Source organism: Macaca nemestrina, chromosome 1 (assembly GCF_043159975.1).
Source record: "Macaca nemestrina isolate mMacNem1 chromosome 1, mMacNem.hap1, whole genome shotgun sequence".
In the NCBI taxonomy this organism is placed as follows: domain Eukaryota; kingdom Metazoa; phylum Chordata; class Mammalia; order Primates; family Cercopithecidae; genus Macaca; species Macaca nemestrina.
In genome coordinates this window covers 37,283,616-37,310,835 of record NC_092125.1, presented here as the reverse complement: position 1 = coordinate 37,310,835, position 27,220 = coordinate 37,283,616, and the positions used below count along the sequence as shown (strand labels likewise).

At 41.4% G+C, this 27,220-nt stretch overlaps 2 protein-coding genes across 8 annotated transcripts in view; one reads left to right on the top strand and one right to left on the bottom strand.

Moving 5' to 3' along the window:
- Positions 1-35: 35 nt before the first annotated feature.
- LOC105484503 (NPHS2 stomatin family member, podocin) lies at positions 36-26,399 on the top strand. Of its 3 annotated transcripts, none has more exons than XM_071076281.1 (8): positions 36-389; positions 10,689-10,792; positions 14,502-14,574; positions 16,098-16,180; positions 18,736-18,939; positions 21,214-21,269; positions 23,099-23,177; positions 24,216-24,452. In XM_071076281.1, the coding sequence occupies exons 1-8, from the start codon at positions 116-118 to the stop codon at positions 24,327-24,329; spliced, it is 987 nt and encodes a 328-aa protein (XP_070932382.1). In that variant the 5' UTR covers positions 36-115; the 3' UTR covers positions 24,330-24,452. The 3 variants fall into 3 exon arrangements, with proteins under 3 accessions (XP_070932382.1, XP_024649429.2, XP_070932383.1); XM_024793661.2 differs by having other exon boundaries at positions 37-389; positions 24,330-26,398; XM_071076282.1 differs by lacking the exons at positions 10,689-10,792; positions 14,502-14,574 and having other exon boundaries at positions 40-389; positions 24,330-26,399.
- The window catches only part of LOC105484506 (axonemal dynein light chain domain containing 1), a 192,775-nt gene continuing 186,567 nt past the window's right edge, over positions 21,013-27,220 (bottom strand). For all 5 annotated transcript variants that reach the window (XM_071076277.1, XM_011746195.2, XM_011746192.2 and 2 more), the window contains one exon: positions 21,013-21,233. In XM_071076277.1, coding sequence (XP_070932378.1) covers positions 21,226-21,233 — 8 coding nt within the window. In that variant the 3' untranslated portion in view covers positions 21,013-21,225. The remainder of the gene's footprint in view (positions 21,234-27,220) is intronic.

Sequence of the window (27,220 nt, the reverse complement as noted above, 5' to 3'; positions counted from 1 at the left end):
CCCAACTGTCTTTAGGGTCCCCCGGGAGAGCCACGCAGACCCGCAGCGACTCCGCAGGGACTGCAATCCCGTGCCGCTCTCGCGCTGCTGCTCCGGCCGCCCAGCAGCTCCGAGGATGGAGAGGAGGGCGCGGAGCTCCTCCAGGGAGTCCCGCGGGCGAGGCGGCAGGTCCCCGCACAAGGAGAACAAGAGCGCGAAGGCCGAGAGGAGCGGCGGAGGCCGCAGACACCGGGAGGCTGGGCCCGAGCCGTCGGGCTCCGGACGGGCGGGGACCCCGGGGGAGCCTCGAGCGCCCGCCGCCACGGTGGTGGACGTGGATGAGGTCCGGGGCTCCGGCGAGGAGGGTACCGAGGTGGTGGCGCTGCTGGAGAGCGAGCGGCCCGAGGAAGGTACGGATCCGGCACCGTTATCTGCCGCCTTTCCAGGTGATAACTAAGGGGTGTCAGATAAGGTGGAAAGGGTCATCTCACGAGACCCACTGAAGCCAGAGCAGACTGCTGGATGCTCTGGTTCCCAGGAACGGAAAGGCGTAAGTTAGGAACCCAGCAACCTGCTATGGTGAGCAAAGAACATCAGAAGAAATACAAATATCGCTATTTACTGGTCTGGGGGCCAGCCTTGGATGGGAGTGGGGAGGGAGTGTGGTACAGGTTGGGGACCAATCAACTTGGCAAAGGAGCCATGAGCTTTTTTGTGTGTGTGTGGCCATGGAGGGGCATACGGGCACCTAATTTAAGTAAAGACATGCACGAGCTGGTGGCTGTAGGCAGTTATGTGGCTTCTTCTTCTTCCTGCGTCCCCACCCCTCGGTCTTACCTAAAAGCGTTTTAAACTTCTGGGAAGATGATCATTCTTTCTGAAAAGCAGCCGCAGCAGAGCCAAGTGAAGAAGAGCCACACCTGAGTTTAAATCACAGCTCAACCACTTGCTAGCCATGTGATCATAGGAAGGAACCTTAACCATCCCTCATATAGCAGTACCTGCCTCAGAGGGTAAAGGTGAGGATACAATGAGAAAAGGCACCCAAAGCACTTTGCACAAAGTCTGGAACAAAAACATACTCAGCTGCGACCTTGCAAGCTAAGAGAGGAAAATTAGATCAAAGAAGGGAATGCAAAGAAAGGTGTCTCTTTTGCTTCTGCAGGAGAAACAACTCGGGAAAATTTTATCTACCTCCAGTCTTTTTTATAATGAGTGGAAGAAAAAAATGATTACCACTTTAGTGGGATGACAGCTGTTAAAAGAAATTAAATAAGGAATAGTGTGTTATATTGCTTCCTGCTGGCTATGAAGTTTTAACATTTCCTAGTTACCAGCAATGCAGTACATGCTAGATCACTGAAAGCTACCATTTAAGGAAGATTTCTGCAGTTGGGGTGTAATTTAAATGGGTCATGTTAATACTGTTTTGCCCCGTTGATGATACCCTTTCATCAGTCAGAAACCTCTGTTCAGTAAATGGTTGCTGGATTCAATGCTGAGGTTATAAGGCTTGTTACTGTTAGGCAGCAGATCACACTGGTAGGGTAAGCAAGTAAGGGAGCCACCATTTATGAAACCCCTACTATATGCCAGACACACACTGGGTGTTTTACTGAGTTATTTAATCCCTCACCATCCTCTTATTACAGATGAGGAAACATGCTCTGAGAAATTAAGTAACATGCGCAAGTCCTGTAGCTGGCAAGTAGAGAAGCCAAAATCCTAGAGTAAGACAGTCTGATTGAACTGCTCACCCTTGCTTGGTACTGCCCCTAATTTCTGGTCATGGTCCTACTGGCTGTGGCCTTGGGCACCTCTGTGGGCCTCAGTCCCTCCAGCTACAGAGTAACTAAAGCAGGAGACCCTAAGCAGTGGGCGAGCAGTCCCACTAAGGATGAAGTGACCTTTACTGAGCCCTTGCGTGGCAAGTTTCTGAAGCTCACGGGGAACACAGAGTAACGTCCCCTCCTCTTTCTCACTTAGCACCACACTCCCAAAGGCAGGCTACTTAAGACGGGAGAAATGAAAAGGCACTTCACCTCACCAAAATGTTGGGGACTTTCAGACAATGTTTAAAAGCTTTTCCTGCTTGAATAATTAATGTTTCACTATTCACTTAAACCAAACAAATTGGATATTCAAGCAACTTATTCTAACAGAATAGTATTTTGGGGGTAAATCATCACGTTAGTTTTGAGGATATAAATTAGTTTTCTATTCCTATCTCTCGCTACTGTATGAAGGAATTTTTTAGGCCTTTCTTCACTTATAAAATGTAATTTTGTATACGCATTTGTTTATTCTTACTTGTGATGGCTACCACTGGCAACTGAAACATATTTATAAACTAATTAAAAATGGCAATGATACTGTTAGTCATTGCCCTTGAAGAAGAATATTATAAAAATTAATATGTTGGTAGAGCAGCATTTCCCAGAGTAGGTTCCATGAGAAATAAGTTCCATAGAATATCAATGAGTGCTCCTTAGAGAAAATATTACCTGGTCAAATGTGGGTAAACAAAGCTAAGAATGCTTTGCGAGATTTTCTTGGCTTCAATGTCCTGAAGAGCACTGGGAACTCCAGGAATGGGATGTAGTGCCTAGTATTCTCTAAACTCATTTGCCCAGGAAATTATTCTTTGGTGGAGCACCCTGTGGGATTAGTATTTTGTAGGATGGCCTTTAGAAACTGCCATACTATGGTATTCAGTGCTGATTTTGTTTTTGTGCTGGTACAACTTGCATATCTGTCCTCTTCTTCAAGTGATCTGCACATCAATTTGGTGGTGACCTTTCTGGGCATGAAAATCAAATATTCAGGCCTACTAATTAGTTATCCCCTTTGTTCTCATCTCTTAAAAATAAGATTTTAGGCCAGGTGCCATAGCTCATACCTATAATCCCAGCACTTAGGGAGGCTGAGGTGAGAGGAACACTTGAGGCTAGGAGTTTGAGACCAGCCTGGGCAACATAGCGAGACCTCCATCTCTGCAAAAAAATAATTAGCCAGGTATGGTGGCATGCACCTGTAGTCCCAGCTACTTGAGAGGCTAAAGTGGGGAGACTTCTTGAGCCCAGGAGGCCAAGGATGCAGAAAGCCATGATTGCATCACTGTACTCCAGCCTGGAGAGAGCAAGACCCTGGCTCAAAAGAAAGAAAAAAAGAGGGAAAGAGAAAGAAAGAAATAAGACAGGAAGGCAGGAAGACAGGAGGGAGGGAGGGAAGGAGGGGGAAAGGGAGGGAGGGAGGGAGGGAAGGATGGAAGGAAGGAAGGAAGGAAGGAAAGAAGGAAGGAAGGAAGGAAGGAAAGTAGACTTTACAATTTCTTAATTTTTAGTCGCCTTCTAGTCTTCTATGACATTTTTAAACTGGCAAATAATATTCCTTTGGTCAGTTTTCTAGTACCTGGAGGTTAAAATTCTTGAAATTTTCATAACTCTTACATTTAAATCATTTTCAATCCTCCTTTCTTCTCACATTCAACTAATATTTATTGAGCACATGTATGGTTGCCAGGCACTATTCTAAGCCCTGGGGGCATAGTGTAAATAAGACAATCCCCCAAGAAGCTTGTGTTCTTGAGGCTGACTTTCCTTGATATTGTTTCATTTGCCACCCAAGCATCTTGGATGTTCTGAACCCCAGTTCCTTTTTCATACACATTAGTAGGTGAGTATTACCCCATAAAGGTAATTTTCAAAGACTATTGAGATCAACACCTTAATGGAGGTGTTAAAATGGTGGAATTTCAGACATTAAGGCAGGTAATGGATGGGAAAGTTATTTCATGGAAGATAAGCCTCTGGACACGTGGTTGGAATCACTTAAAACAAACCAGACAGAAGATGGCTGAATAGGAACAGCTCTGGTCTGCAGCTCCCAGTGTGATTGACACAGAAGACGGGTGATTTCTGCATTTCCAGCTGAGGTTCCTGGTTCATCTCAATGGGACTGGTTGGACAGTGGGTGCAGCCCACAGAGGGCGAGTTGAAGCAGGGCGGGGTGTCGCCTCACCTGGGAAGCACAAGGGGTCGGGGGATTTCCCTTTCCTAACCAAGGGAAGCTGTGACAGACTACCTAGAAAAATGGGACATTCCCGTCCAACTACTGTGCTTTTCCCAAGGTCTTAGCAACCAGCAGACAAGGTGATTCTCTCCTGTGCCCAGCTCAGTGGGGCCCATGCCCATGGAGCCTTGCTCACTGCTAGCACAGCAGTCTGAGTTCGATCTGTGAGACGGCAGCCTGGCTAGGGGAGGGGTGTCTGCCATTGCTAAGGCTTGAGTAGGTAAACAAAGCATCCAGGAATCTCGAACTGGGCAGAGTGCACTGCAGCTCAACAAGGCCTACTGCCTCTAGACTCCACCTCCGTGGGCAGGGCATAGCTGAACAAAAGGCAGCAGACAACTTCTGCAGACTTAAACGTCCCTGTCTGACAGCTCTGAAAAGAGCAGTGGTTCTCCTAGCATGGCATTTGAGCTCTGAGAATGGACAGACTGCCTGCTCAAGTTGGTCCCTGACCCTTGTGTAGCCTAACTGGGGGACAGCTCCCAGCAAGGACCGACAGACACCTAATATAGGAAGACAGACACCTCATATGGGATGAAGCTTCCAGAGGAAGCACCAGGCAGCAATATTTACTGTTCTGCAGCCTCCACTGGTGACACCCAGGCAAACAGGGTCTGGAGTGGAACTCCAGCAAACTCCAACAGACCTGCAGCTGAGGGACCTGACTGTTAGAAGGAAAACTAACAAACAGAAAGGAATAGCTTCAACATCAACAAAAGGGTCATCTACACCAAAACCACATCTGTAGGTCACCAACATCAAAGACCAAAGGTAGATAAAACCACAAAGATAGGTAGAAACCAGAGAAGAAAAGCTGAAAATTCTAACAATCAGAGCGCCTCTTCTCCTCCAAAGGATTGCAGCTCCTCGCCAGCAACAGAACAAAGGTGGATGGAGAATGACTTTAACAAATTGACAAAAGTAGTCTTCAAAAGGTCAGTAATAACAAACTTCTCTGAGCAAAAGGAGGATGTTTGAACGCATCGCGAAGAAGTTAAAAACCTTGAAAAAAGATTAGATGAATGGCTAACTACAATAAACAGTGGAGAGAGGACCTTAAATGACCTGATGAAGCTGAAAACCATGGCACAAGAACTTCACGATGCATGCGAAAGCTTCAATAGCCAATTCAATCAAGTGGAAGAAAGGGTGTCAGCAATTGAAGATCAAATTAATGAAATAAAGTGAGAAGACAAGGTTAGAGAAAAAAGAGGAAAAAGAAATTAACAAAGCCTCCAAGAAATATGGGACTATGTGAAAAGACCAAATCTACGTTTGATTGGTGTACCTGAAAGTGATGGGGAAAATGGAACCAAGTTGGAAAACACTCTTCATGATATTATCCAGGAGAACTTCCCCAACCTAGCAAGGCAGGCCAACATTCAAATTCACGAAATACAGAAAACACCACAAACATACTTCTCAAGAAGAGCAACCCAAAGACACATAATTGTCACATTCACTGAGGTTGAAATGAAGGAAAAAATGTTAAGGGCAGCCAGAGAGAGGTTAAGTTACCCACAAAGGGAAGCCCATCAGACTAACAGCAGACCTCTCTGCAGAACCCTACAAACTAGAAGAGAGTGGGGGCCAATATTCAACATTCTTAAAGAAAACAATTTTCAACCCAGAATTTCATATCCAGCCAAACTAAGCTTCATAAGTGAAGAATAAATAAAATCCTTAGAGACAAGCAAATGCTGAGAGATTTTGTCACCATCAGGCCTGCCTTACAAGAGCTCCTGAAGGAAGCACTAAACATTCAAAGGAGCAACCGGTACCAGCCACTGCAAAAACATGCCAAATTGTAAAGACCATTGATGCTAGGAAGAAACTGCATCAATTAACGGGCAAAATAACCAGTTAGCATCATAATGACAGGATCAAATTCACACATAACAATATTAACCTTAAATATAAATGGGCTAAATGCCCCAATTAAAAGACACAGACTGGCAAATTGGATGAAGAGTGAAGACCCATCAGTGTGCTATATTCAGGAGACCCAACTCATGTGCAGACTCACATAGGCTCAAAATAAAGGGATGGAGGAAGACCTACCAAGCAAATGGAAAGCAAAAAAAGCAGGGGTTACAATTCTAGTCTCTGATAAAACAGACTTTAAACCAACAAAGATAAAAAGAGACAAAGAAGGCCATTATATAATGGTAAAGGGATCAATTCATCAAGAAGAGCTAACTATCCTAAAGATATACACACCCAATACAAGAGCACCCAGATTCAGAAGGCAAGTCCTTAGAGACCTACAAAGAGACTTAGACTCCCACACAATAATAATGGGAGACTTTAACACCCCACTGTCAATATTAGATCAATGAGACAGAAGGTTGACAAGGATATTCAGGCTTGAACTCAGCTCTGCAACAAGCAGGCCTAATAGACATCTACAGAACTCTCCACCCCAAATCAACAGAATATACATTTTTCTCAGCACCACATCACACTTATTCTAAAATTGACCACATAATTGGAAGTAAGACACTCCTCAGCAAAGGTAAAAGAGCAGAAATCACAACAAATTGTCTCTCAGACCACAGTGCAATCAAATTAGAACTCAGGATTAAGAAACTCACTCAAAACTGCACAACTGCATGGAAACTGAACAGCCTGTTCCTGAATGACTACTGGGTAAATAACGAAATGAAGGCAGAAATAAAGATGTTCTTTGAAACCAATAAGAACAAAGACACAATGTATCAGAATCTCTGGGACACATTTAAAGCAGTGTGTAGAGGGAAATTTGTAGCACTAAATGTCCACAAGAGAAAGCAGGAAAGATCTAAAATCAACACCCTAAAGTCACAATTAAAAGAACTAGAGAAGCAAGAGCAAACAAATTCAAAAGCTAGCAGAAGTCAAGAAATAATTAAGATCAGAGCAGAAACTGAAAGAGAGACACAAAAAACCCTTCAAAAAATCAATGAATTCAAGAGCTGGTTTGTTTTGAAAAGATCAACAAAATTGATAGACCACTAGCAAGACTAATAAAGAAGAAAAGAGAGAAGAATCAAATAGATGCAATAAAAAATGATAAAGGGGATATTACCACCAATTCAACAGAAATCAAACTACCATCAGAGAATACTATAAACACCTCTATGCAAATAAACTAGAAAATCTAGAAGAAATGGATAAATTCCTCGACACATACACCCTCCCAAGACTAAACCAGGAAGGAGTCAAATCTCTGAATAGACCAAAAACAGGTTGTGAAATTGAGCCAATAACTAATAGCCTACCAACCAAAAAAAGTCCAGGACCAGACGGATTCACAGCCAAATTCTACCAGAGGTACAAAGAGCTGCTGGTACCATTCCTTCTGAAACTATTCCAATCAATAGAAAAAGAGGGAGTCTTCCCTAACCCATTTTATGAGGCCAACATCATCCTGATACCAAAGCCTGGCAGAGACACAACAAAAAAAGAGAATTTTTGACCAATATCCTGGATGAACATTGATGTAAAAATCCTCAATAAAATATTGGCATACCAAATCCAGCAGCACATCAAAAAGCTTATCCACCACTTTCAAGTTGGCTAAATTGCTGGGATGCAAGGTTGGTTCAACAGATGCAAATCAATAAACATAATCCATCACATAAACAGAACCAATGACAAAAACCACATGATTATCTCAACAGTTACAGAAAAGGCCTTTGACAAAATTCAAGAGCTCTTCATGCTAAAAACTCTCAATAAAGTAGGTATTGATGGAACGTATCTCAAAATAATAAGAGCTATTTATGACAAACCCACAACCAATATCATACTGAATGGGAAAAAACTGGAAGCATTCCCTTTGAAAACTGGCACAAGACAGGGATGCCGTCTCTCAGCACTCCTATTCAACGTAGTAGTGGGAGTTCTGGCTAGGGCAATCAGGCAGGAGAAAGAAATAAAGGGTATTCAATTAGGAAATGAGGAAGTCAAATTGTCCCTGCTTGCAGATGACATGATTTTATATTTAGAAAACCCCATCGTCTGAGCCAAAATTTCCTTAAGCTGATAAGCAACTTCAGCAAAGTCTCAGGATACAAAATCAATGTGCAAAAATCACAAGCATTTCTACACACCATTAACAGAGCCAAATCATGAGTGAATTCCCATTCACAATTGCTGCAAAGAGAATAAAATACCTAGGAATCCAACGTACAAGGGATGTGAAGGACCTCTTCAAGGAGAACTACAAACCACTGCTCAACAAAATAAAAGAGGACACAAACAAATGGGAGAATATTCCATGCTCATGGACAGGAAGAATCAATATCGTGAAAATGGCCATACTGCCCAAAGTAATTTATAGATTCAATGCCATCCCCATCAAACTACCTATGACTTTCTTCACAGAATTGGAAAAAACTACTTTAAAGTTCATATGGTACCAATAAAGAGCCCACATTGCCAAGACAATCCTAAGCAAAAAGAACAAAGCTGGAGGCATCATGCTACCTGACTTCAAACTATATTACAAGGCTACAGTAACCAAAACAGCATGGTACTTGTACCAAAACAGATATATAGACCAATGGAACAGAACATAGGCCTCAGAAATAACACCACACATCTGGTGTTATTTCTGACAAAAACAAGAAATGGGGAAAGGAGTCCCTATTTAATAAATGGTGCTGGGAAAACTGGCTAGCCATATGTAGAAAGTTGAAACTGGATCCCTTCCTTACATCTTATACAAAAGTTAATTCAAGATGGATTAAAGACTTAAATGTGAGACCTAAAACCATAAAAAACCTAGAAGAAAACCTAGGCAATACTGTTCAGGACATAGGCATTGGCAAGGACTTCATGACTAAAACACCAAAAGCAACGGCAGCAAAAGCCAAAATAGACAAATGGGATCTAATTAAACTAAAGAGCTTCTGCATGGCAAAAGAAACTACCATCAGAGTGAACAGGCAACCTACAGAAGGGGAGAAGATTTTTGCAAACTAGCCATCTGACAAAGGGCTGATATCCAGAATCTACAAAGAACTCAAACAAATTGACAAGAAAAAATAACCCATCAGAAAGTGGGCAAAGGATATGAGCACATTTCTCAAAAGAAGACATCTATGCAGTCGACAGACACATGAAAAAATGCTCATCATCACTGGTCATCAAAGAAATGCAGATCAAAACCACAATGAGATACCATCTCATGCCAGTTAGAATGGTGATCATTAAAAAGTCAGGAAACAACAGATGCTGGAGAGAATGTGGAGAAATGGGAACACTTTTACACTGTTGGTGGCAGAGTATATTGGTTCAACCATTGTGGAAGACAGTGTGGTGATTCCTCAAGGATCTAGAACTAGAATGACCATTTGACCCAGCAATCCCATTACTGGGTACATACCAAAGGATTATAAATCATGCTACTATAAAGACACATGCACACGTATGTTTATTGCAGCACTATTCATAATAGCAAAGACTTGGAACCAACCCAAATGTCCATCAATGATAGACTGGATTAAGAAAATGTGGCACATATACACCAAGGAATAATATGCAGCCATAAAAAGGAGGAGTTCATGTCCTTTGTAGGGACATGGATGAAGCTGGAAACCATCGTTCTCAGCAAACTATCACAAGGACAGAAAACCAAACACTGCATGTTCTCACTCATAGGTGGGAACTGAACAATGAGATCACTTAGACACAGGGCGGGGAACATCACACGCTGGGGCCTGTTGGGGGGTGAGGGACTGGGGTAGGGATATGCATTAGGAAAAATACCTAATGCAAATAATGAGTTAATGGGTGCTGCAAACCAACATGGCACATGTATACCTATGTATCAAACCTGCACGTTGTGCACATGTACCGTGGAACTTAAAAGTATTAAAAAAAAAAAAAAAGACACATAAGTAAAGCTCACTGCTTTTTATATGTGTGTGTTATTTTATCCTTATGCCAGAGATGGAAGATATAGCTCATGAATTAGTCATTATGGGATAGTCATGAGATGTTAGCATCCATATTATATAGTGAAGAAACTGAGGCCCGGAAAGGTCACACGCCTTGCTTAAGGTCATCTGGATATGAAACAGTAGAGCCAGAAGTGGAATCCAGACCTTCTTCCCAAATTCTGTGCCTGTTCCAGTATACACCCACTCCCTTTCTTTTTTATTTTATTTTTGAGACAAGGTCTAGCTCTGTCACCCAGGCTTGAGTACGGTGGTACAGTCATAGCTCACTGCAGCCTCAACCTCCCAGGTTCAACCTATCTTCCTACCTCAACCTCCTGCGTAGCTGGAACTACAGGCATGTACCACCAAACCCAGCTAATTTTAAATTTTTTTTTTTTTTGTACAAACAAGATCTCACTATGTTGCCCAGGCTGGTCTTGAACTCCTGGACTCAAGCGATCCTCTCACCTCAGCCTCCCAAAATGCTGGGATTACAGGCGTGAGCCACTGTACCTGTGCTCCTCCTTTCCAGGAGCCTGCTCCTCCCCAGGCCCTGTGAACTCTTGGCTACTCTGATTTGACTTATTCTAATATTTCCAGCAAAGTCTCCAACTTGCTCTGACTCCAATACCAAGGACTGGACAACAGATGCTCGTCAGTGAATACAGTGAAGTTTCAATATAATTATTCTTTTGCTTTAATTTTTTTAAGGTACCAAATCCTCCGGTTTAGGGGCCTGTGAGTGGCTTCTTGTCCTCATTTCCCTGCTCTTCATCATCATGACCTTCCCTTTTTCCATCTGGTTCTGCATAAAGGTGAGATTCCATGAGGATGCAATAGGTAATTTCCTGAGGCCCCTCACTGGCTACACCATGCCCATTCTCACTTTTGTTTTCTGGTACGTGTTTTTGCTCCATGTGGAATGCCCTCACCCCCGACTCACCTTCCAGGTGAGTCTCTTACTCCTCCAAGACCTTGCTCAAATGTAAACAGGAAGCCTTCCTTGACTCCCCCAGACTGTCATTCCCTTCCCGGTGCTCCCGTGTTACTCTGCTTTCACTTCGTTCTAGCACTTACCACATGTATTATATTGGCTATGTCTCGTTCATCTGCATTCTGTGACCAGAATGGATCATGACATCCACTCCACTTCACACACTTCCACAAAACTTCTCAGGCAGCTTCTGTAGACCATGAGTTATGATTATCTTTGGCCCACAGGTGGTTACAGATGCCTGTCCCTGAAATAAATAAAGACCTGTGTCCGTTCTGGAAGCACCTGCCAAGATGGAATTAGAGGAGCAAGAGATTTATTGGGAGACATTGCCTGTGAAAGATTAACAGGAAAGAAAACAAGAGTAGTCAGGAGAAGCCTTCAGACAGTGATGCAGGCCTGACACTTGTGATATGAGAAGGGGAAGAAAGGATTGGGTGGAAAGAACTTCTGACTGTGGTGCAGCTCTGAGAAAGCCTTGGCCAGCCCAAAAGGGAACTCCAGAGCAAGGTTTGCTTCATAGGAGTCCCACAATGGGCAGAAATGGCACGGCCCTAGTACTCCTGCCATCTCAGTCATTGGCTGGAACTGCTAGGAAGACTGCGTCCTTGGCTGAAACAGTATACCTGCTGCTGGGGCTGTTGTTGGTTTGACTCCTCACAGCAGGCAGCAGCTCTTTCCTCTTCCCCTTCATCTTTCCCTCCCCATTTTCCTCCCCAAGATACATTTTGGTATCTTGTGTTTTTGTTTTCATTTATCTCAAAGTATTTTCTCTTTTTCCTTGTGATTTCTTCTTTAACCCATTGGTTACAGTATGTTGTTTAATTTCCACATATTTGTCAATTTCTCAAATTTCCTTCTGTTATTGATTTCTAATTTAACTTCATTGTAATAAGAGAATATACTTTATGTTATTTCAATCCTTTTAAATTTGTTTAAGTTAGTTTTATGACCTGGCCTATTATCTGTCCTGGAAATGATGTTTCATATATGCTGGAAAAGAATGTGTTATTCTGCTGTTGTTGGGTGGAGATATTCTGTGTAGATGTCTGTTAGGTCTATTTGTTGATAGTGTTATTCAAGTCTTGTATGTCTGTCTAGTTCCATCTATTGTTTAAAGTAGGGTATTGAAGTCTCCAGCTGTCACTATTGGATTGTCTATTTCTACTTTGAATTATTTTGGTCTTTTTCCTCATGTATTTTGGAACTCTGTTTTTAGGTGCATCTATGCTTATCATTGTCACACTTTCCTAATGCATTGATCCTTTTATCATTATACAATGTCCCACCTTACTGCTAGTAACATGTTTGCTTGTTTTGAAGTCCATTTTCTCTGATGTTAGGATAGCCATTCCCACTCTCCTTTAGCTACTGTTTGTATGGTATATCTTTTCCATCTTTTACCTTCAGTCTATTTGTATCTTTGAATATAAAGTGTATTTCCTATAGACTGTATATAGAAGGCAGCAGGCTCTTTTTTTTTTTTTTTTTTTTTTTTTTGAGACAGAGTCTCGCTCCAGCAGGCTCTTCTTGAAGGGTGACCTGAGCACCTGCATGATTGCCACAAGATCCAACACTGACTCCGCCATAATAGTTTTTGGGAAAGGCTCTCGGGTCTGGGTCACTTAAGATGGTAAGCCCTAAGAAGCCAATTAGGGAGAGGAAACAAAAGCAGAACCAGGTAGTTATATTTGAGCAAGGTCTTGAAGAAGTAAGACTCCCCTTCATCTCTGGGGAGAATTTGTTTCTTCCAATAAAAGCAGGTAAGAAATGAGTAATGCTAGGAAACCAAGCAATTGGGAATTGCTACGCATGCTCTAAGAACTGCATGCAGTCATTCATTCTCATTGTTTCAAGCAAGGCAGTGTTCTAGCCTCATAAAATTGTAAACTCATGAAGACAAACAAAACATGTTTCCCAATCTCAAAAGACTTAGAGTGGGTTAGTAGATCCTGTTACTTTAAGAAGCACACTTCAAAATGTGTTTTGTTTGGCCTCTTTATTACATTTTTATATTTGGCTAGTTATTATTCAATGGAGCTTTCTTAAGTGGAGGGAGGATAAGGAAGGAAAATAAATTTGTCTATAGTCACAAATCATTCTTTCATTTATTCAATAAATATTTATTGAATACTTACAACGTATCAGGCATTTTTTAAGCACTGAGAAAATAAAGATTAATTCCATATCATCAAAGAGTGGGGCATATATTAATATCAAAATAAGTAGACCAAGTTAAGTCAGTGATAAACATGCAATTGAACTCAGATTCTGATACTGGGTCAGAAAGTGAAGTTTATTTTTAAAGTAGTATGCAGTAACTTCTCTATTTCTCTTCTAACAGATGTTCTCCAGAATCTTTTTGTCATTTAAAAGTATCTCTGCACATTTTCAGGGTAAACACGAATTTTCTAGATCTATCACCAATGAAAATTGACAAATTAAAATCAAATTGAGGCCAGGCACGGTGGCTCAGACCTGTAATCCCAGCACTTTGGGAGGCCAAAGCAGGTGAATCACCTGAGGTCAGGAGTTCGAGACCAGCCTGACCAACATGGTGAAACCCCATCTCTAGTAAAATACAAAAAATTAGCCGAGCGTGGTGGCTCACACCTGTAATCCCAGCTACTCGGGAGGCTGAGGCAGGAAAATCTGGGAGGTGGAGGTTGCAGTGAGCCTAGATCATGCCACTGCACTCCAGCCTGGGTAACAAGAGCAAAAGTTCGTCTTAAAAAAAAAAAAAATCCAATTGAATCATTTTGAAGCAGCCTCAGAAGAAATTGCATTCTGAAACAAAATATCACAAGTGGTATTAAAATATACTTCCTCTTTCTGTTAAATAGGTAATGAGCAATACATATAAAAGCTAGGAATGCAGAAATCACCGTAAAATACAAGATTTAACATGCCTTGATAAGATTAATTTAATTTAGGGAATGTTGGCCATGGTTTTTTAGATAATCGTTAAGTCTTTAATCAAAATTCAGTCCATGGGTTCAAAAATTAACACGGTGAATACACTTTTTTTTTTTTTTTTTTTTTTTTTTTTTTTTTTTTTTTTGAGACGGAGTCTCGCTCTGTCGCCAAGGCTGGAGTGCAGTGGCCGGATCTCAGCTCACTGCAAGCTCCGCCTCCCGGGTTTACGCCATTCTCCGGCCTCAGCCTCCCGAGTAGCTGGGACTACAGGCGCCCGCCACCTCGCCCGGCTAGTTTTTTTTTTGTATTTTTTAGTAGAGACGGGGTTTCACCGTGTTAGCCAGGATGGTCTTGATCTCCTGACCTCGTGATCCGCCCGTCTCGGCCTCCCAAAGTGCTGGGATTACAGGCTTGAGCCACCGCGCCCGGCCACACTTTTTCATTTCTGAAATTTTATACTTACTAAATATAGGTTTTGGAAACAAGGATTAATAGAACTTTTTTCTTGGTTCTCAAAACATTTCTGATATTTAGGATCATTCTTATGCCAAGGCCTTTTGAAGACTTTATTTTTCTTTCTAGGAGTGATTTGAAAGGATTAAATTTCTCTTTAGGTTGTACAAGAGTATGAAAGAGTAATTATATTCCGACTGGGACATCTGCTTCCTGGAAGAGCCAAAGGCCCTGGTAAAAAAACACTCTTTTTTCCCTAAACACCTCCCTCCTGACTTGCCAATTTCTTCAACCCTTGCAGATTCATAATATGTACCTCAGATTACATGAAGTAACTTGATTCATGACACCTGCATTTTCCAGTCTGTTACATATAATATAGGTTATTAAAAAATTCTTCAGAGACCATGACTACTAGGTCATAGGTAGCCAAGAGAGAGAACTGGTACAGAGAGCCCACATGCCAGGGCGAGGCCTGCTGGAATAGCAAGTTAGCTTAGGACCAATGGCTGGGGACTGGTTTGAGTACAATGTGGATATGGTCAGAGTCCTGTGAATTCTCAGAGAAAAGCTGAGCTAGTTCCTAATCCATGTGCTCAGATCCAATCATGGGAGACAGACAAAGTTCAGCATTCAAATAACAAATTGGTCTTCAGTTACAGGGATTTAAAAAACATAGATTAAGCATTTCTTGTGGCTCAGACTCTGTGCTAACCATAAAACATGGTCTCTGATCTCAGGACCTTAAGATCTAGTGGAGTTGATGTCCACAGGTCCAAGCTCATTATGGGAAACAGATAGAAGTATGGTCAGTCTGAAAGGTTTAGTAGTGGGGGGTTGGAGATCTAAGTCAGCCAGGAAGGTATGAGGAGCAAAGTCCCACTGTGTATATATTGGAGAGGGTCTGAGTTCCAGGACATGCCCGCAGAGACCAGACTAGGGACAAATATCAGAGTTTAAAGATTCAGAATGAATATACGAGCCCACACAAAAGTAGAACCAGACCCTGTAGTTCCAGGACAAAGAACATCTTGCTCTGGCCCTGGTTTTCGGGAACCTTCTCAATTGGCACTGAGGAGGACTAGTAGCTGACTAGTATCCTGGACTCTGTGAGGTGCTGCTTGTTTCAACAAAGCTTTCGCTCTTGCAGGAGCCCACAGAATCCAATGGGCTCTCACAAAATCTCAACAAATCAATCTACAAATGTTTACTGCACATTGATCCTGTATATTATATTGGGTGGGTGAGGACTAACTAGCCAACCAGAAAGCTGGCATCATGATAATTGCTATTGTGATTACTTCTGGGGCCCACTTTCTAAAGAATATGACATGGAGGTTGCTGACTCTAAAGTCTCACACCTGGGTACACTCATGGATTCAAAAACAATTTTAGAGAGCACCTAAAAGGCACTAAGTCAGACACTAAGGCTAACAATAGTGTATAGGACACTACTTAGGGAGTTCAATTCTAGTGAAAGGACAGACATGCAATTGAGATCTGGGGAGGCCAGTACCATGACTAAAAGGACCACACAGCCCAGTTTGCTGGGGACAATCCCTGTTTATACCTATTGTCCTGGAGCAAATTATAATAGTGCTCTCCTTTTACCCTCAGGTGGAGGTGGGACGGGCCAACGGTCTGTAATGAGAGGCTAGGAAAAGTAATGTAGTGTGCAACCTGACCCCAAAAAGGTGAAACCCAAACAGCCTTCATGCCAGTTATTTATCTGTCACTTCCTCCTCCCCTTCTTCTAGGTCTTTTCTTTTTTTTGCCCTGCCTGGATACCTACCACAAGGTTGACCTTCGTCTCCAAACTCTGGAGATACCTTTTCATGAGGTAAGCCAAATGATGACTTTTGCTTTCTCTATACATTTTCCATGGTCTACCTACCATGGACAAAATGATTATTTATGCTCAAAAATAGGAAATAAAAATAATGATATGGACTACTTCAGAACTTAAAACTTTTGTGCATCAAAGGACACAATTAACAGAGTGCAAAGGCAATCTAGGGAATGGGAGAAAATATTTGCAAATCATATATCTCATAAAGGGTTAATATCCAAGATATATAAAGAACTTATACATGTCAACAACAAAAAAAAGTAAGCAACCCGATTTAAAAAATGGGCAAAGAACTTTGTGACAGTTAACTTTATGTGTCAGTGTGGCTAGACCATGATCATTAGACCTATATTTGGCCAAACACATCTGGATGTTATCGTGAAGGTACTTTTTTAGATGGGATTAACATTTAAATCAGTAGACTTTGAGTAAAGCAGATCACCCTCCCTAATGTGGGGTGGGCCTCATCCAATTAATTGAAGGGCTCAAGAAAAAGACTGACCTCCCTTTGAGGAGGAGGGAATTTTGCCAGTAGAAAAAATAAACTCTTCCCTGGGTCTTCAGCCTGAAGATGTTAGACATACTAGCTTCCATAAGCACATGAGCCAATTCATTAAATCAATACTTTTTTCTCTCCCCACCCCAGGATACCTATATGTGTATGTGTGTGTGTGCATATATATGTATGGTGAAGCCCAAACACACACATACACATTCTACAGTTTCTCTAGAGAACCCTAATACAAACTTGAACAGACACTTCTCAAAAGATGACATACAAAGAAGATGAAGATATAAAATGGGCAACAAGCATATGAAAAGATGCTCAGCATCACTACATTAGGAAAATACAAATCAGTATCACAAGATATCACTTTACACTCATTAACATGGCTACTGTTTTTTAAAAAAAACGGAATATAATAAGTGTTGAAGAGGATGTAGAGAAATTGCAACCCTCGTGCACTGTTGGTAGGAAAATGTAAAATGGTGCGGCCACTGTAGAAAACAGTATAGCGGCTCTTCAAAAAATTAAAAATAGAATTACTGTATGACCCAGCAATTCCACTTCTGCATATTTACCTGAAATAATTGAAAGCAGGGCACTGGAGAAATATTTGTACACCCATATTCATAACAGCATTATTCACAATAGCCAAAAGGTTGAAGCAACCCAGGTGTCTACTGATGACTGAAGAGATGAATAAACTGTGATCTATAACCTACAATGGAATATTATTCAGCCTTAAAAAGAAAGGAAATTCTGACATTCTACAAATGGATGAACCCTGAGGACATTCTGCTAAGTGAAATAAGCCAGTCACAAAGAAACAAATACTGTATGATCCTACTCATAACAGGCACCCGGAGTAGTCAACTTCATAGAAACTGAAAGCAGTATGGTGGTTGCCAGGGGTTGAGGAGAAGGGGAAATTGGAGAGTTATTGTTTCATGGGTACAGAGTTTCAGTTTTACAAGATGAAAGAGTTATGGAGATGGATAGTGGTGATAGCTGTACAATATTATGAGTGTATTCAGTATCACTGAACTGTATACTTAAAAATGGTTAAGATGGTAAGTTTTATGGTATATGTATTTTAACACAATAAACAAAATTGGGAAAAAAAACTCACCCCTAATCCTGTTACCCATAGTTAACTGTTGATATTTTGGAGTATATCCTTTCAGATTTTTCAGTGTATGTGGTTATATTTACAGATTATATATATATAATATACAGATATTATATATATATATCATGTCATATATATCATATATATGATCATCTGTATGACATATATATATCACCTGTAAATATATTTATATATATATATGTGTGTGTGTATATATATATAATACCATATATACTATTTTGCAATGTGTCTTTCTTAACCCAACAATATATTGTGGTCATCTTTTCATATATTAGCTAAATGCTTCTATCCCTTTATTTTAAATGGACATACAGCATTTCATTTAGTGGCTGTATCACAATTTACTCAACCAATTCCCTATTGTTGATATTAAATTCTTTCCAATTTATATTCCAATTAGCAATACTGAGTAACATCCTTATAGCTAAACCCTTAAAATAGGTCCTTATGATCAATATAAAAAGGGAAATGTGAAGACATCTTTCTAGGGCTTGTGATGTATATCATCAAAGCACCCCCAACGCATGCTCTAGCAAGCAATGCATTAGAGTGCTTGTTTCCTAGAACGTGCTTCTCTTTTAGCAGATTTTTTATTTTGGTATCAGTTTAGAAAGACCTTGTTTGGAATCAACAGAATGTCTTCATATGAGAAAATTATTTCCGATCTTTTTTACAAAAGGATTTACCACAGGATTAAATTGTGCGTTCTTTCGTGTATTTGAAAAAAAAAATTCATAATTTTCAAAAACATGTCTATTTTGAATAAAGGGTGGGCCAACTTTCTTTTTCTCTTGTGGAGAAAATTCCCTTTGAACACATTTAGTTCCTCTATCCCCACATAGGAAAGGAGCCCAAGAATCAAGCCTGTCATCCAAACTTTTTTCTGCCTAGATCGTGACCAAAGACATGTTTATAATGGAGATAGATGCCGTTTGCTACTACCGAATGGAAAATGCCTCTCTTCTCCTAAGCAGTCTTGCTCATGTATCTAAAGCTGTGCAGTTCCTTGTGCAAACCACCATGAAGCGCCTCCTAGCACATCGATCCCTCACTGAAATTCTTCTAGAGAGGAAGAGCATCGCCCAGGATGCAAAGGTACTTAGATAAACGTAATGGCCAATATGTTGAAATATTTATCTTTTATTCATTTGCTCATTGGCCATTTATTAAATCTTCCATGGCCAGTTCCATCCCTTAGGGACCATCCCTTTGGGAACTTATAGCTAGTTAGGAGGTTGCCAAATTGACTCTGAGTCAATTATAGTTATCAGTATGGTGCTTGTTAATCAGTCATTGCCACAGTTTTTGCTCTCAAACCTACTCCAATGACTTTAAATTCATCCCCAAGTACTCACCTAGTATTAAGTATTGAGAATGATTGCTGGCAGGAATGGTGGGGTTGGTGGGAATGGACAGGAGGGGTTGGTTGTACACAAAGATGATAAGGCACGGTTCCCAGGAGCAAACTGAGCAAGCTCATCCACGGCCAGGGTCGGTGGCTTTGATTCTTACCAAGGCAGGTAGGCAAAAGGTATTCAGAGGAGAAGTGAGAAGACAGCAGGATTCCAGCCAACTGGCCAGTGGAGTGGCAATTACTACCAGCAATGGAGCCTGTCACTGAAGCCGTGGGGACACCCAGGCCCAGAACTGGGTTAGGAGGTTGTGAATCATGGTAGTTGGAAAGAGGACCTCAAATAGAGGGACCCCAAGAATCCAAGGCACTGGTAGTAATTGTGCTTTATGGGATGTCCCCCTCCACCCTCCCTTCCTTATCCATCCTTCTCCTTTAAAGGATAAAGTCCAGACACTTGACATTCAAGCTTGCCCTTGTTTCACTGATTATAATATATATACAAATGTTCCTTGATTTATTATAAACCCATCATAAAGCAAAAAATATCGTAAATCTAAAATGCATGTATCCTAATAAACCCATGATAAAAGTCAAAAAGTGTCAAACCATTGCAAGTTGGGGACCATCTATCTAAGACATTAATTTTCCCAGACTATGACATCCATAGCAGCAGGAACTATGTTTTATCCATCTCTTGGTCCTCAGCACAGGTTTATCACACAGCAGGTAGATAATGTTTTTTGGATAAATGAATAAATTGACCCAAATGTTGTAGTCTCACCTCTTGCCATCCTTCTCCCACTGAATCTAATACTCCAACCTACTTTAGCTTTTGTCCAGCATTCAGCACTTTTATGCTCCCACTGCCTCCTCTTGGGCTGTATCCTCTGCATGGAATACTTCCCTTTTCTCCACAGGCAAGATTTTATTTGTCCTTTAAGATGCCACCTATTCTGTGATGTCTTTATCAACACTCCCTACTCTCACCCATACCCCCAAATCAGCCTTCTCAGGGTTCTCAATGCACTATGCTTACTGTTTGTCTAACCACTAAAAAATAATGAGAAAATAAGTATAAAAAGAAGAGTTTGGGTCAACATTAGAGCTCCATGCCCTGCCCCTCCTTTCCAGAATCCACAGTCCATTTTCTTCCCTTTCTTGTTTCCAACTTCAGTCAAGGGGGTGGGCGGGACTGGGAAGCAGGAGGAAACTGGAGCCACCAGCATCAGTTGTAGAAGTGAAAACATCCTATAAGGGAAAGACATTTGGAAGAGAGACTAGACACTGGTTCTCAACTTGGTGCATTTTGAAACAGATTTTAAAAATACAGCTGTATTAGCTCCTATTACTTCTGTAACAGACTACCACAAACTTGGTGGTAGTTTTCTTAGTTTTGAAGACCAGAGTCCAAAATCAGTTTCACTGGGCTAGAGTCCAGGTGTCAGCTGGACCAATTCCTTCTGGAGGTTCTAAGAGGAGAATCCGTTTCCTTGCCTTTTCCAGCACCTGGTGGCTGCCTGCATTTCTCAGCTCGTGGCACCTTCCTCCATCTTTAGAGTGCATCACTTCAATCCCTACTTCCATCATCACATCAACTTCTCCTCTTCTGTAGTCAAATCACCATTTGCCTCTCTCTTATAAGGACACCTATAATTACATTTAGGGCCACCTGGATAATCCAGGCTAGTATCCCCATCTCAAGAGCCTTTAACTTAATCACACCAGCAAAATCCCTCTTGGGGTAACATTCACAGCTTCCAGGGATTAGGACATGGGATATCTTTGGGGACCATTATTCAGCATAACACACCATCTTCAACTGCACAGATATTTATTGGGTGGCACTATGCAAGTTAAACAACTCTTTGCAAGGCACTGTGAAGTTAAATAAAACAGGCAAATGATGTCCTTTCAAAGGGAATCTTCTTCCTTAGTACAGAACAATGGCCATCAGGGTTTAGGCATGCTCTCCCACCTGGAGGCTCTCACTAACATCTGAATTCTTCTCTCCACAGGTTGCCTTGGATTCAGTGACCTGTATTTGGGGAATCAAAGTGGAGAGAATAGAAATGTGGGTAGGAAATTAACTAGGAAGAATAGTATGATAAAGGAAAATATTCTGGTTTCATTTTAAATTTTTCATTTGAAAAATTATTTTCATTGAGTACTATAGCCATATCAGCATAAATTTGTAAAAAAGAGAAACAAATTATCTAATATCTTACAGCCATAACACAATCACTATAACATTTGGACAAATTACTCTGATTGTTTTTTCTCTATGCAGCTAAAAAATTGTTTTAGATAAAATTTACGTGACATTTCCCATTTTAGGCCAGGCGCAGTGGCTCGCACCTGTAATCTCAGTACTTTGGGAGGCTGAGGTGGGTGGATCGTTTGAGGTCAGAAATTTGAGACCAGCCTGGGCAACATGGTGAAACCCTGTCTCTACTAAAAATGCAAAAATTAGCTGGGCGTGGTGGCACGTGCCTGTAATCCCAGCTACTAGGGAGGTTGAGGCAGGAGAATCACTTGAACCTGGGAGGCAGAGGTTTCAGTGAGCCAAGATCATGCCACTGTGCTCTAGCCAGGACCATAGAGCGAGACTTGAGCTCAAAAAAAAAAAAAAAAAAAAGAAAGAAAATTAGCCGGGGGTGGTGGCAAACGCATGTAATCCCAGCTACTCGGGAGGCTGACGCAGGAGAATCACTTGAACCCAGGAGGTGGAAGCTGCAGTGAGTCAAGATTGCGCATTGCACTCCAGACTGGGTGACAGAGTGAAACTGTCTCAAAGATAAAAGAAAAAAGAAAGAAAAAAAGAAATGTCACATTTTTGCCATTTTAAACTGTAGTTTTAGTATAATATTTACAAATGGGTACAGCCATCACTACTATCTAATTTCGGAACATTTTCATCATCCCAAAAGGAAGCCTGTGTTCGTTAAGCGGGAACCCCCGATGTACTCCTTAATTTAGTTTCTTAAATTAGTTTCCAACCACTAATTTAGTTTCTGTCTCAATGAATTTGCCTCTTCTGGACATTTCACATAAATTGAATCATACAATATATGGCTTTTTGTGTCTGGCTTCTTTTCACTTAGCATAATATTTTCAAGGTTCAACCATGCTTCAGCATGAATCAGTACTTCATTACTTTTTATGATCAAATAATATTTCGTTGTTTGAGGCTATACCACATTTTATCTGTTCATCAGCTGATGGACATTTGGGTTGTTTCTGCTCTTTGGCTATTATGAATAATGCTACAGCAAGCATTGATTTGCAAGTTTTTGAGTGAACATGTTTTCAATTCTCTAGGGTCTATATCTAGAAGTAGAATTACTGGATCATATGGTAACTCCATATTTAACTTTTTGAGGGGCAGCTAAACTGTTTTCCATATATGCATTTTTATAGTTATAATCAGGGTCAAAAGACAATTTTGTATCTTTTATGCAATACATTAAGCATTGTTCTTATTTGGTCAGTTGTAGCCTTTTCAAAATCAATTCTTGTCTTTTATAAACTTGGATGAATTCCCCTTATCTTTATTATCAGTAATGTGGCTCTTCAAGCCATTGTTCAAATTTATTAGTTGAGGTTTAGATTACAACCTAAGTGGAAAAACTGAGCACAGCTCATCAATACAAAACCTGCTGTGCTGCTGATGAGGAACCACAGCTCTACTGTAGCATCAGCAATAATACAAACCTGCATTTGAGGCGTCGACCTTGGAGATGCCCTTCTCTGCCTACTTTTGACCTCAGAAGTCTAGGGATGGCACAGTCAGAATTTGCTACTCATCATGAGACAGCAGTAGAGAGGCCTGCAAATCTGTGTGAAAGCTCTGGTCCCTAAATCACGGCTGCACACCTACATGCCTGCGTTCTTCTTTTTCAGTAAAGATGTGAGGTTGCCAGCTGGCCTTCAGCACTCGCTGGCTGTGGAGGCCGAAGCGCAAAGACAGGCCAAAGTGCGGGTGAGCACTCCATCCTCCCACCCAGACTGCTCTTTGAGGAAGGCCTGCTGGTGGAGAACATTCCCCCTTTGCTTCCTTACTGTCCATTCATTCGGCACTGGGCAGAGCGGTCTTGGGCCCTTACAACTCTGTTAAAATTGCTTGCTCTCTTAAAGTGTGTTCATAGTCCCCTGACTGACTAATGCAACTCCTCTCCCTCTCTGAAGCTACTGATAATAGTGGCCACCCACTGCTTGAGTCTCACCTTCCCTCTCTCTCCTTAGAGGTATCTCCTCCACACACATCAATCCCTCTTCTTTAGTGCTGGCATCTTTTCCTGGGTAATCATAGTCACCCTAACTTCTAGATATTCCCTAGAACTGTATCCCAAGCTTGGCACAAGTTTTGGAGGGACAACCACGATCAGGGCCCAGTTCTCTCAACGCCAGAGCCAAGAGAAGGCTGTGCTGCTCAACTCCACTCAGACATGGCAGCAAGAAGCAAAGACGCGGCAGCTAGCAGCTTCTAGTGACTGAGGTGTGGGTGAGGGGGCCTTGGGAAGAGGAAAATGAAGAATGAAGGGAGGCAGATTTCTCTGAAACAACAGAGCAGGTGAAGATAAAAACCGGTACCGGTAAGAGGATCATTGCCTGTGGACCACTGAGGGGAGGTGAGGATGAGGAAGGGGAGGAGGACAGTCCCCAGGGCAGTTGCTTCTAGATCTCTGAGTGAAGTCCTCTTCAGCCACTTTCAGGTGGCATTTGGGTAGTGAGCTCAGCACTTTCTCTTCAGAAATGCTTACCCATTCACTTTGCCTGAGTTGGGGGTCACCCTTTCACAACGTCATGCCTTTGCATAGAATGCTGGCTAATCTTTTCTCTATGTTGGCAAAATCCTAATCTTTCAAGGCTCACCGGATGCTAATAACTCCCCTAGTACTTCATTTATACTTGTCATGGCTCCTAACAAATTCCACCTTAAATTGTGATTAATAGTGTGATCTGTCTCCCCAGCTCAAGACCCTTCAGAAAGAAGAATAAACCTGTTCTCGCTTAACAGTGCTTGCCACATAGTAGATGCTCAGTGCTTGTCTGCTGGGTCACACTGCATAGTGGTGAAGCCTTCAGGGAACGAAGAACAATCACTTTGCTTTTCGTCACATCTGTTTTCTAGATGATCGCTGCAGAAGGGGAAAAGGCTGCTTCTGAGTCCCTGAGGATGGCAGCTGAGATTCTGTCAGGCACCCCTGCTGCTGTTCAGCTTCGATACCTCCACACCCTTCAGTCTCTGTCCACAGAGAAGCCTTCCACTGTGGTTTTACCTTTGCCATTTGACCTCCTGAATTGCCTGTCTTCTCCCAGCAACAGAACTCAGGGAAGCCTCCCTTTCCCAAGTCCTTCCAAACCTGTTGAGCCACTAAATCCTAAAAAGAAAGACTCTCCCATGTTATAGGAAAGATGGGGCGTAATGTGACTGTAAAGGGGCCTGCCATAGAAAAGCCACATCCCTGAGGGAGGCACTCTGTCCTCACTCCCTGCCCTTCCTTTGGTTGCCATATGGAATGGCCGTGGAATACACAAAGTCACAATGCACTATCCATGAGAAGACGGTGAAATGATGTAATGACAGAGAAGGCAGACAACACGTCTCCATGACTCATCTAGTCAGAGCAATTAAGGGAAACAGCTTTGGTCAACATTCTACTTTGGAAAGAATGTTGAGCCTAGATGTGCTTAAATTTTGACTTCTGGGAACTTGGTTCAGATGTCCTTTTCACTGTATGTCCTCTGGCCCCTTTGGCAAGGTTGTCACAGCTCCCACAGCCCTTCCTACAAGCACCTATCATTGGGCTTGTCACACTCTATTGCTCTTCTGCCCTAAAGATGCAGTCTTCTCTTCAACAATGCCACCAGTTCTTCAAAGGCACGCCTTAGTTTTCCTCAACCACACTCAATCTTTTTGCTCCACCCTGACTTCCTCACACCTAACCCTGATAGTTACCTAAAGTGACACTTAAATGTTTCAGAGTGAATGCAAAAAAGAGAGATGGACTTGGAGTCAGATATAAAATTTATGCCCAATTAAAGCATTTAAAAGGAATTATTTTTGTGGAGACTCCTTTTTTAAATAAAGAAATAAATTAAAGGACAAAAACATCTGACACATGTGGCTTAAAATCTGAGGGAGAATCACTATAAATAGTGGGCCCGAGAGTAATCTGTTTTCAGTATAGAAATTACCAGCTTGTTTATTTCTTCAAACAGTAATAATATTAGGTAACCTATACATGCCCTGACATATTGTTTTCTTATACAGATATTTCTTAATATAGATACATTTCTCTAAGTCTTATTTTCCATTAATTTGCCTTATACAATTAGAAATGCATGTCTGCAGAAAAAAAATAAGCCAAGTAAATAAGAAAGCATATCTATACTTACAGCAAATTCTCTATAAACTTAAAAAAGTCACTAACATTATAAAACATTACTAACATTACTAAAATAATATTAGGAAAATGCTACTTATAATGGGCATTTTCATGTTGCTGGCACAGAGAGAGGGTAACTCTACCAAGTGCCACAGTATTTGGTTCTCTCTTCTTCAAACTGCCTCTTTATTCTTCATGTTATCTGATGTTATTATTATTTTGTATTGGAGATGTGTTCCTGCTATTCCCAGTGGGAACTGAAAATATTTTGCATGAAATACCCACAAAGAGTTTTTGTTTATGAATGTGAGCCCATAAAACCCTGCTGAACATTATATCCATGAAAAAATGAATCTAAGCTCCTAACAGTGGGCCTAGAAACTTTTGCAGCATTTTGTCTGTTGAAGAGAGACTGCTTTCCATTATGCTTAAGTCACAGAAACAAGGCCCAAGTTAAGGATGCTTTGCCTATCCTAATGTCTCTCAGTCACCTCAACATTCCTTCTTTCTCTGCCATCTCTCTCTCCCTCTTCCCCTCCCTCAAAACAAATTAAAAATAAATACATAAATAAATAAATCCCTAGCACTATCTTGTGAAATGTTGCCAATCTCAGAGGCATCCCTGTCTACATCTCTAGGCCACCTCCTTACTTCTATCCACAGGTGGGAAAACCCAAACATTCTAAGCTGGTTCTAAGATATTCTTACAGCCCAAATTTGTTACGTCCTGGGGCTTTAGCCAAGCCATGCATCTTCCCAAGTTTACACAGGATTCTCAGATAATTTCAAAACCTACATTTTTATATAACCATGCCAAATTCACTCACTGATACAACAATCAGTTTATAAGGTGACTATGAGAAGTAACTTCCAATTTTGTTCTGTTTCAAAAGGCTATTTAATCCAATTCTAAAAATATTTCCATATCTTATTAAAAGAAAAGTCTCCCCAGTCCCTGTTCCTAAGGACCTTACTTGGTTGTGGGGGCATGAGAGTGCTGACAGCCATAGATGGAGCAGTCTTTCATTGAGGAGGCAATGGGAGATTCTGAAGCCAAAGGAACAGGCAAAGCTCTACACTATGCAGGGGTGCCGAAATACAAATGTGGAATCCAAAAGGCTCTCATATCCAAATAAGTCAAAGACAGGTAACAAAATCTACCAGACCCAGGAGTATGGTGTCAGAAAGAAAGCAAACACTGATGAAGCAGCAACAGGACATGGGTTGGGGAACTCCTAGGTGATTTCCTAGAATGTCTCATCATCTAGGATGTGGAGCTTGCTTTCACGGACCAGCCAGGGCATGATCATAGATGGCTTAGCCCATTTGAAGGGGCGATGGCAATCAGAGCATTCCTGAAGTGGAAACGTTTCTCATTACCACTGTGTTGGCTCATACCCATTCCAGTGTATTGGTTATTGGAATTAAGATGGCACCAGGGGTTGTTGGTTACTTTTCACACCATATATGACGGCTCTTGATCTCAGGATAGCAAATTTTGGCATGTGTAGTGAAGAAGGAGGTAGGGTCATGCTGGGTCAGGCATAACAGAAGGCAAAAGCAGAACAATCAGAAGTGAACACCAGGGTCAAAATGGCTTTTATGACTCTTCATACTTCCTTATAACACTGGT

What these genes read in the sequence shown, in the direction of transcription:
- LOC105484503 (XM_024793661.2), top strand. Translation starts at nt 116, where the DNA reads ATGGAGAGGAGGGCGCGGAGCTCCTCCAGGGAGTCCCGCGGGCGAGGC. An exon ending in GAGCGAGCGGCCCGAGGAAG is followed by an intron (nt 390 to 10,688) that starts GTACGGATCCGG and finishes AATTTTTTTAAG; the next exon opens with GTACCAAATCCTCCGGTTTA. An exon ending in TGGAGATACCTTTTCATGAG is followed by an intron (nt 16,181 to 18,735) that starts GTAAGCCAAATG and finishes TTTTCTGCCTAG; the next exon opens with ATCGTGACCAAAGACATGTT.